Source organism: Sceloporus occidentalis, unplaced genomic scaffold, assembly GCF_023333645.1.
Source record: "Sceloporus occidentalis isolate IW3139 unplaced genomic scaffold, rSceOcc1.0.p SCAF_2, whole genome shotgun sequence".
In the NCBI taxonomy this organism is placed as follows: Eukaryota; Metazoa; Chordata; class Lepidosauria; order Squamata; family Phrynosomatidae; genus Sceloporus; species Sceloporus occidentalis.
Genome location: NW_028316982.1, coordinates 240,578,803 through 240,590,023, shown reverse-complemented (window position 1 = coordinate 240,590,023; position 11,221 = coordinate 240,578,803). Strand labels below are relative to the sequence as shown.

The 11,221-nt window shown below is 36.0% G+C and overlaps 1 protein-coding gene across 2 annotated transcripts in view; it reads right to left on the bottom strand.

Moving 5' to 3' along the window:
- Positions 1-1,310: 1,310 nt before the first annotated feature.
- DCLK1 (doublecortin like kinase 1) overlaps positions 1,311-11,221 on the bottom strand; it is a 287,750-nt gene continuing 277,839 nt past the window's right edge. Inside the window, exon 17 of one of the 2 annotated variants that reach the window (XM_089512502.1) lies at positions 1,311-7,328. In XM_089512502.1, the coding sequence (XP_089368628.1) occupies positions 7,164-7,328 (165 nt within the window). In that variant the 3' untranslated portion in view covers positions 1,311-7,163. The remainder of the gene's footprint in view (positions 7,329-11,221) is intronic. The other variant, XM_089512503.1, reaches the window with a different exon arrangement.

The following is an 11,221-nucleotide window of genomic DNA, read 5'->3' as shown; positions in this document are numbered from 1 at the left end:
AAAGGAAACATATTGTAGGTTTATCCATAGGAAAAGACAATATTGAACTGCAATCCTGTGCCTATTTACTTGCGAGAAAAGTGTAAACCGGCAAAGGATTGGGCTAAGATAACCTATGCCACCTTAGTAAACTCTGTGTTTAAGTACTTTTAAAAAAAATGGTATCTGGAATCACTTGCAGTAATAATCAAATGTATAACTATAGACTTACACTGCCTTAATGACGCATATTTGCAAAAAATAGAAAATAAAATAAAAGTGGTTATAGAAATCTTCAAACACCATGACTTAAGTTATTTTGAACTTGAAAGTTTCCAGGAATGTTCTGAACAAAAAGAGAAAGAGAGAGAGAGAGAGAGAGAGAGAACATACCACACTCTGGCTAAAACAGCAAAGCAGTTTGAATACACCAAATGTAATCTGCATGCCTTGTGCTTTTGTGTTAACCCTCTGAGTACAAGTAATCAAAATGTTTTTTGTAGGTAAGCATTGGCAAATTAATATTCTGTAAATAGATTGCTGGTATCAATAATACTCTGTTTTATTCAGATTCCTGTATTTAGAATGAATCAGAATGTAATGGGCAGTTTATAGTTCTCAATGTAAGTAACACTGATTTACTTTGGAGGTTAGGTGACTATGAAATATCGCAATGGGTGCAAAATGACATGTATTCAATTCAGATATTTTCCTTCAAGTTTCATTCAGCATGAGTATGGCAGTGCTGCTTCAGACATGTGCACATATCACTCGTTCACGTGACACTCGAACAATAGCTGACATACAATGATGTTTATCACACTATACCCTTAAAGTGCCACAATTCCAGTTTGACTCCTCTAGCTGCCTCCTGTTGCATTCTGGGATTGGCAGTTTTAAGAAGTTCTCTGCCTGAGAATTCTAAATACCCCTCCTTAAAACTGCAAATACCAGAATGCAACAGGAGGCAGCTAGAGGAGTCAAACTGGAATTGTGGCACTTTAAGGGTATAGTGTGATAAACATCCCAGTCTCTATTGAAATGCATTCAGTTGGAGTCTGACTGTGATAACTAAAATCTCATTTATTTCAGTGGGTCTACCCTACATATGAGTAAGTCTAGATTCAATCTATTGACTGTATTAGATGCCAATGAATGATACAGCATGCTAGTATAAGCTACGTGATCACTTCTACTGTAAGGTATAGCAGCAAAATAAATCACAAAGTCTTCTATCCATGGTTCGCTTATTGCAACATTTGAAGTCAGCAGTCTTGCTTCGGCCCTCCATAACAAATCAGAGTCTTAAGCTTACTGCTCTGGTTTACATCATAATGCCAGGTTCAGACATCACAATAAACAAACCATGTTTAGATGGGAGTAGTCAAGCAGTGTATCTACAAGCATGCTGCATCATTCCTGATAAAGCTGAGTCCTACAGGATTCTGACTTACTACAATGTCCACTATCTTTGATGTTAAATGAAACCTCCCTCTGAAGTTTGCTCTGTAATGATGCTTTCACACATGACAGTAATCACTTGACATTTCAGTGATGATGTAGAAAATGTATATATGTAAAAAGGACTTAAGAAAGGAAACCCTATGCAATGTTAATAGTTTTACTGCATTTGCCCAATAAAAAGTCTACAACTCTGGTCAACTGATCCTTGTTCTATAATGTTGCAAACATGTTTAAGTTAAAATGGAATTTTATACATTTCTCATTATCACGGTATCTCTCTGCCAGGTAAGTATCCTTGTCTAAGATCAAGTGCAGTATGAATTTGTCTAACAAAATGCAACCATTATTTAAGTATACTGTTCAACCAACTTTCAATATGATATCTTTTGGTATGTATATTTGTTTTTTCTAAAATATCTTCAGTTCCTATTTTGGGGGAAAGGTAGGGTGTAAGTGGATGGATGAGAGGATGAAAACCATCCCATTTAAGGATTTTGAAAATTAAAAGCCATAAGTGTCTTCTCAAAGAGTTCATACAGTTAATGCCAATAAAACATAAGCCAGCTATCAAACTCTTGAATGGGATTAGCAAGGAGACATGATGTTGATGGAATTTTTGTCTGTAAATGGTATAATATGGAGCAAGAAAGAAAGAGATTCCAATATCATTTTTAAAATGTTATTCCTAGTTTCACAAAAAAATAAAAAAGGAAGTGGTGGGAAGACTTCACACAGATTTCACATGATGCTGCACAGCCATAATATAAAGCATGTTTAGGCGTTATTTTCTCACAGCTCATATTCCTTAATTAAGATGAATGAAAGTCTTTGCTTTCAAAGTGCCACTTTCTCTACGGAAAGTCAAGGAAGGAATGTTATTAATGGCACTTTACGTCACAGGATTGCATTTATTATAGCAGGAAGAATATTATGTGACTTGTCATAACAACACTCACACAGCCCTGCAGGCTACACCCTTTGGCCATAAATCAATGTTTCTTTCAGTCATCAATGTGTACAAAGTCTAATTTGTTTCAAAGGACCAGTGATTCAAGTTATAATGGATTTCCTAAACCTTATTGACCATTCTATAGGAATATTTGGCAGTGATAAAATACTGATGGGTAGATTCCTTTGTATTCCAAGTAGCATAGGTCAACTAATTAAAAATATCTAGTTGATTAATAATCTTTTAATTACCTATTTTTACATAAATTTGCATTTTGTAAAACATATGGGTCTGTTTCCAAGATACTGTAAGATAACATTCACTTTAACAAAGCCACCAGTAATTAGAAGAAAGCAACATCTTTAATATTTGGTTTTCACTTTCCTGTTACACAAACATACTTCAGCCAAAACAGTTTCCAATATAAAGAGATCTGCATTTAATTTGTAGACCCATCAATAAGAATTTGCCTTCACCAATTAACATTAGACCCACTGATTGAACATAGTAGGCTAGATCCAATTGTTAGTTCCAACTAGATTTTCCCCATTTCATCAGCTGCTGAATGATAAATCAACACTTATGTGTTACCAAAATCCTGTTATTTCAATAAACCTACTCCAGTTGGAATTAGCAATTGGATTTAGCCCACTAACAACCAGAGTTTGCTGCCTTAAAAATATATTATTATATCTTGCAATGTGCAAATAATATGTGTGTGATTATGTCATCAAAGAAAAACTTCAATAAAAATCCAAACAATAACTGTCCTTCTGCAACAGGAAAAGATCCTGTTCAGAGCCATTAGGGTTCACCTGTCATTTAGGGTTTTGAAACTACATCCCCCCCCCCCCCCCGACACCCTAACACAGAACATATTCATAAAAATGATTCAAAGCTTGTCAGCTGGTTGTGAAGCAACTCCATGTTTGCCATTCTCACTGACCTTGTGATGCCCCCTGGCTGCACATGCATTTTCAGCAAACTACCAGTGAGTGTGGAAACAAAAATAGTTGACAAATTCTCAGGGCCTAAAAGACTTGGGATATCGAAACCATTGCTTTCAGTTCTCATCCCTACCCATGATGCTGTAATCTAAGAAGCTTCCTTTTCCTGTTTTCGTTCTCACCAGTCTAGATTAAACTATGATTTTGCCTTGGTTGAATAATAAAAATAAAAGTGTATGCCGATGTCTCAATACAAAACACATAAAAACAGATCAGAGTCAGGAGAAATATAGACCATCAGTTCTTAAGGACAAAGTAGGGAGACAGTTGCAAACCAAAAAGAAATGGACAAAATTGTATATATTTGTGGAATTATGAATTATTTTATTGGACCAATTGTTTGCCAGTGCATCAGACAAGCACTTTCAACCTTTTTAATTACCTATTTTACTCTAATTTCTCACATGCTCTTGCATACAGATCATATCACATGTGAAACTGGGGACTGGTTTTTAAAACAGTAACTATATACAAACAGCTCCAATGATGAATAAGCAAAACTGCTTAAGGGAAATTTCATAATTTGCTGATGCTAGATGCACCTTCAGATTTTTGTTTATGAAGTTCATAGAGAAGCAACACACACACACATAAAAAATACTTAGCAGTCAATAATTGTTGTAAGAATTAGGTTTGAAACAGTTGAACCATACTATTGTGCAATAAATTCTTGCATTATTAAAATTATCAATGTGATTTTGATGCTTGGCCAGCTCTATAAGCTCTATGAGTCTGACTACACATTGATACACCGAGTAGGGGAAATAAGCCTCAGGCTCACTGCTTCCCTTCTCCCACATGCCTAAAAGTTGATAAGTAGACTTGCACATAGCCATGTGGATAGGTCCTGCACATCTTTTCAGTGCAATCACTGACTTGTACTGGCACTGATTCTCAAAAGCACTGCTTTTTCATAAAAGATCATGTAATGGAGGAGTGTGCAAGAACTATTCTAGTGCTTACACACTGTGCTCCATCTCAAATGAACTAACTTTGCACTCAGCTTATGTATAACTCACTTTTGAGATGAATGCCTGTGATGAAACTGGCAAGCAATTTGGCAGAGATGGCTCTAACGTATTTGATATTATGATATAATCAAGTGTCTTGCACTTTCTTGGCTCAAGTCTTTGCCAGAGTTTTGGCTGCACAATTGCCACTAACTATAAACAGCCCCAATGAGAACAGGATTGCAGCCTTTTGGGGATGCCCCCCTGCCCCATTAGTTATTTTGCCTCTCAAATATCAAGGCAACACTTCTAAAACCTGAATGTGAGATTTCATTTCAATATCTAACATTTCTGCTAAAGTAGAGATATTGTTGGACTGCAGCTCCCATAATCCCTCATCATTGGCTGAGCTGGCTAGGGCTGATGGGAATTGCACTCCACCAATGTCTGCAGGATCAAATGGTTTTCAACATCCTTTATTCAGAATTATATCTAAAAAGGAAGTTTTACAAGAATAAAAAGCCCAGTTGGAGTGACTGAAAAGATACAGTTTTTACAAGCATTATTACATTTGGAGTCAACATTTTCAAAAAGTTAAATGTCATTTAATTATGTGAAGATGAAGGCTTTCATTTAATTATATTTTCAAAATGCCAATTAACACAAAGTTTTGGAATTTTTATCCTACATGCTATCTTTCATATGCATTAAACTTTCACATTAAACTCTGGGAAACAATATTCATACAAGCACACAAAGCCAGCTTTCTCTAACTCTGGTGTATCCAAGAAGTATGGGTCATCATCCGCAGCCAGCATGTGGTGCACCGTATTGTAATTCAACACACCTGGGCCACCAGATTGGGGAATGCTGTATTAGGGGGAAAAGCACTATTCATTTAGGAATAAATTTCACATTAGTTCTCCTTAGAATAGACCTACTGAAAACTGATGCTTCTAGTCCTCTATGTAGGACTAATGCTGGATTTATTCCATGATTTTTAAATCAAATTTTATTGATGTTGGGAAATCTTCTTTCTTAAAGTACAGTTTCTGTAATATAATGATTTCCTTCTGAAAGCATTTTGTTGCACTCACTGTGAATAGAATTCCTCATCATAAGAGCAACGCAAGAGTTTTCTCTGAATAAAGAATCCGTGGTACTTAAAAATTGATTATATTTATTGCTGCCTCCCATATGTAGTCTTCCAATGTATCCTCTGTGCAGATAAAAAACAACAACAACAACCCAAAAGACATAAATAAGTAGAAAGTAAAATTCTATATGCTACAGAAGTTGAGTACTTTTTCAAACAGACTCCCAAAAAATAGCTTTGCAACCAGAGAACTGCAGGCGGAAATGCAGAGTTGCTACACTACTCTCAGTATCTTGTTCTTAGGCAGTTCTACTGCCAGTGGGGGGGAAACTCAACTACCATTTTTAAATGGTAGTTTATGAGCTTACAAATTATTAGACTCCCTAGATGTAATAGCGTAAGAGGAGGTTGCAGGTTATTCAAAAATATTTAAGAGCCAGCAAGATTTTCCTAAGAACCAGCTTGGAGGTCAAACCAGCTTTGTGAGCTCTACAAGAAGTGCCTGGTAGCTTCCATTTCACTGGGGCAATGGTTCTCCTCTGAGGAGATTATCACACAGGGAAAAGTACGTCCTTTTCCCATCCTTATTGCATGATTGTGCGAAGAACTTTCATATGACATTGCACTTATCCAGTTATTATCCTAACACTGAAGTGCAATTGATGCAATCTCACAAAATACTTTCTGACAACAACATGCTGATCCTGTCATTGTTCCATCAATGAGGTGGAATTGTTCCATCATTTCCCTTCATTTATCATTAACTGAATAATCCGTTAATACTAGTGACAGGACAATTCCACTTCACTTACAGGATAATCACCAGATAAGCACGACGTGTATGATATCCTTTCGAGCAATTGTGATAAGAACGGGATTGTGATCTGTTTTGCTCCTGTCCCTGTCCCGTCCCTCATCTGATAATCTCCTGGGTTTTAATAAACGATGCTCTCCGGGATGCTGAACCTTATCCCCCAAACTTGTTCAGTACCTCGGATAGCCATTAAAGTTCTAACTAAACCCCAGGGTGGATTCATGGCCTCACTGACATAGGAGACACCAGCAGCTACCAGTAATAATGCAGGTAACTTATTACTACACCCATTTAAAAAAGTATCACTTGCTATTGGGTGACTTTTTGTACCCATGCATAAAAGCAAACAACCATATATATATATATATATATATATATATATATATATACATACACATATATATATAAGCCCATCTCCTGTAATTATTTACCACTTTGGTCAGATGACCAAATAAAGAGCTGTAGGAAAATAAGTGTTGATGATAAAGTTCCAGGTTTCAAGGTAATTTAAATTTATGCACTCAGAGGGTTAACATATGCTTAAGCCACATACAGTAGTTCCTAGCTCAAATGATGAAAACATTCATTGCTTCTATCCCCTTTTGAAAATTATATATATATATATATATATATGTATATGTATATATATTTTTAAAAAAAGCAAAATCGTCTTAACCCTTTGAGGATCATATTAGCAGCAAGTCACAATCTAGACAGAGAACAAGATCATTTCAGTCATTTAGGAAATTATTATTACAAAGATACTGTAAACACCCTTTTTCTGGTTCCTTCGTCAAGCAACTGATATAGACAAAAATCAAATGAAACAGTTGCACATGGGTTTGGAGGACTTTTTTTCAGAATCTCAAAGGGTTAAGCCAAGACCTTCAGCAGAAGTGGTTTATTAAAAGGGTGAATTAGGTGAGCGAACAGTCTCAGATGAACTTGGTGAATAGTCTTCCGATTCGGAGTTGAGTTCAGGAGGTGCTTGCTGTGCCTTGTAACGTTCCCTCACATCCGGGTTGCGTCTTCGTCGGAAAACCTGCCTCTCCTTATCAAGAGCGGTGGTCTGACAGGGGCATAAAATGAGAATAAATGAAATTAGGCTGTGTATATAGTGGCAAATCTGGCTCCCATGTGTTTAACATTCCTCCCTTTCCATCAATACTGGAGCTAAAACTGTCCAAGTCAAATCAAAATGGGTTCCCCCTCCCTAACAGTTTTGCAGGATTTAATTCGTAACATAGCTATATTCAGGGGGGAAAAACATAACCCAACTATTAAAGAGGCAGCAAAACATCGTCAAGCATATACAGTGATGTCTGTGTGTGCACGTGATATGTTACACTTCTGGATTCTATTAATTCATTAAAGTAATGGGTTCAGGTTTCAGGCAAATGCAGACAGGCCCTGCTATTCTGTTTTCAAAGTAGGCCACTACTCTGTCAGGAAAAGTAAAGTTTCAGAATGATTTGATCGCATGAGGGGGCTAACTGTTTGCCAATATTTTCAAAACAGTGTATTAAAAAACATCAACCACTGTCAAAACCTTAGATCATTATAAGGATTTCAGGCCTGAGTTTGCAAGTCCTTAGTAGGGCTTTAATAACATAGTGTTTTGGGGACTCTCATTTTTGGAGTTGCCATAAGTCAAAGCCAATGAGAGGACACTTAACAACAACAGAGAAGGAAGAGATATACGCAGAAAAGAGCACAACTCTGAACCTTCTTCCTGTGTAGAACTACACATTATGGTCTTCAGCAAGAAGAGCTACCCGAGTTTCCAGAAAGATGATGTAATCTATGTATGTAGTATTTATATGTGTATGTTCCTAAATATTCATTTCACAAACTATGAGGGACAGCTGTTTTGATATTCTGCTCATTTAAAAAAATCCTTTCTAAGGAATGTGTAATCTACGGGCCTCAGCCAGTATAAGTGTTACAGATACCTAATACCTGGGGGAGAACCAGACAAAGGGAGAACGAAGTGGTAATAAAAGTTTATCTTTGGATTTTACACAAGAGAAACATTCAATTGCCAAAGAGACAAACAATATTTGGTTCAAGAAACAGCTTGTCTCTTCCAACTGTTGGGACAGTGGCAGCAAAAGTATCAAAACAGCCTCCAGCTATATCCATATTCTACATCCTCCCTGAATATATGTGCTGCTACTTAAATTACAACCATGAAATTTCAAAGTCACTGTAAATAGCCTAATTTAACACAGGGATTAAGCATGTCCATATACCTAACTAAGTTAATTTAGGTGGCACTTCAATATAAGGTGATCTGAAAGCAGGATAAAGATTTAGCCTCTGGACCACAAACACCCACTTGAGAGTGAAGGAGGCTAAAACCTACTGAAAACTAAATGAATCTAAGTGTTAAGTCAGAAATGCTGGAAATCATTCTCTTTGTCATAATGATCTCTTTAAAAATAATGCCATAAAGAGATTTTTTTTTTAACTTCAAAAGACGTGTAATTTTCTCTTGGGATATAGGCAACTATTTTACTTCTACAAAATGTACCAGGTATATTGCAGTCCTGGTTACAGAATGGAGATGCATTTGTAGATTGAATGTTTTAAAGAAAACAAAATCCATCAGGTTAGAGTAGGCTAATATTATAGCAAACCATGCTCCAAAATAATGCAATCAGGGCTCAAAAATGATGTAATAAAGGCAGAAGATGGACAATGCTTCTAGAGCAAATGGATTCAGTTAGGCTGAATTGTTCCACTAATAGTTTTATGGCTAGAATCTTTAAAGCACTAATACAGAGTGGTAATAAAAGTTCATCTTTGGGTTTTAAACAACAATAATTTTAAATAAGGATGCTAAAATCCAATTGCTACGGTTTGCCAAAGGGCCTTTGTTTATTGCTGATCCTTGGAAAAGACTTGACCATTTTCAAAGCTCTGTGCATTGCTTTGCCTTAGAAGCAACTTTATGATTATATTTTAATATGAAGCAGAAGACTTTTGGGATCATATTCATGTTACAAATATAACATTTACAGTATATAATTCTCTGTAACAAATGGAAAGCATGGCATACATTACTATCCTATGACATACAGATTTACATTTTAAAATCTTTTTAATGCTTGAAAGGAGTTTGTTTAAAGGCCTGACTCGCATCGCATCATTTTTATATTAATCCCAGACTCACAAGATTTCCTTCCTTAGAAGGAAAGCTTGATTGAAAATATGGAGACTACAATCAAGCCACCAGAGTGGCATTGTGCTAGTGTTACTGAAGTCAATTGCCTTGACCCAGCCAAGTATCTGTGCATGCAGATGAAGGCTTCTACAGATGTATCTAGCTACATACTTCATATGAAAGTACATACTATGGGTGCAATTCCCCAGATGGAAAAATGAAAGAAAAGCAGAAAGACCTATTAGCAAATATTGAAACTACTGGCTAATTGATTACCAACTGGCTGTGTGCAGGAATGAATAAAAGCCAACATAGCTGTAAATGATTCCTCAAATGAGGATCATGACTAATTTCTTACAGTTGTGTTGCATTAAAATTACTCAAACATGGTGCATGTTGTTGCCATCCACTTAGGTTTTTCTTTATGCTAATCCACACAGAAAGATCACCTTATGTTGCATGGCAATTTGTTTGCAGGGTATCATCTGGTTTATACTGGAGAGATGCATGATCACCAGTACTGAATTATGTGAATATATTTGACAATGAAGAATTCTACCATACAACTGAAAGTCACCTACCAAAAGATTAAGTGCTCTTGCATTCAAAATGTACCCTAAAGACTGGAATTCCTTGTACATGGCTATTTTAATATCATAGAATCCAACAAATTTATATGGAAACAGTAGTGCATACTAATGCTCTGTTTCTTTGAAAATAGTTTACTCACTTAAAGGCACTTTTGAGAACATAATGACATCCCTCCTATACTTAGCAAATACAGTTTCAGGAGAGTTTAGTAATATAGTAACTTTCCACCTGTTTTACACCAAGATGCTCAATGATGCTTGATCTGGTTCTTTATGGATTTCCACACATCCCTTATAATTAATAAGATACTATAAAGTACTCTCAGGAGTCAGAGTCCAAGAAATTCCAGATCACTATTATATTATGTTGGGAGCAATAGGAAGCCATTATTTCATCTGGAGGTCAGAACTGCTGAAAGTTTTAAGGAAAAGGAATAACCTAGAAAATCTTAAAGGGAATATAAAGCTAATTTCTATATATCTAATTAGCAACACATATCTAATTGTTTAGTGCTAATGAATTTGAAATATCTTTCATAAAGAAACCATGGCTGCAAGACCCATATATCAACAAGATTTGTCATAATGATTGCCATTCTTTGAGACGCTACTATACTGTGATTCTCATGACTCAAAACATGCCCCCTGAAAGGTGCTATTATTCTACAAGGTTGCTAATCACTGGATTTATGGAAAGTGATTTCCTATTGCTCTAGTTTCATTGCTAGTTGTGTAATAGCTAGCAAAAAAGTCATTTTTATTAACACAGGAATTTTGCTGCATGTTTTATCTCTTAGGACATCTATTATTGCTATTAGATATAGAACTGGAGTATGGGTGGTGCCAATAACACAGCTGTCTGTCCATTCTTCCAGATGTCTTTACAGTTTGTTGGCAGTTCAGAAACAGTCAGCTGGCAGAGCCAGAAAATGACAACCATGGCACGTCATCCAGCTGGCAGAGCCAGAAAATGACAACCATGGCACGTCATGCATATATTTTTACACTACTGTTACATTAACTATGAATACTTTATAAGGATGCAATTCATTTATGTTTAAAGAAGCAAATTCTAGCAATTTTCTTCCTATTTGTGTCTTTGAAAACTTTACATTGTGGTACTCTCCCTGTACAAAATTTGCACATGGTTGTTTTCTGCAGAAAATAGTATTTAAGTGCAGAAATATTTTTTGCACAGAAAAGCCT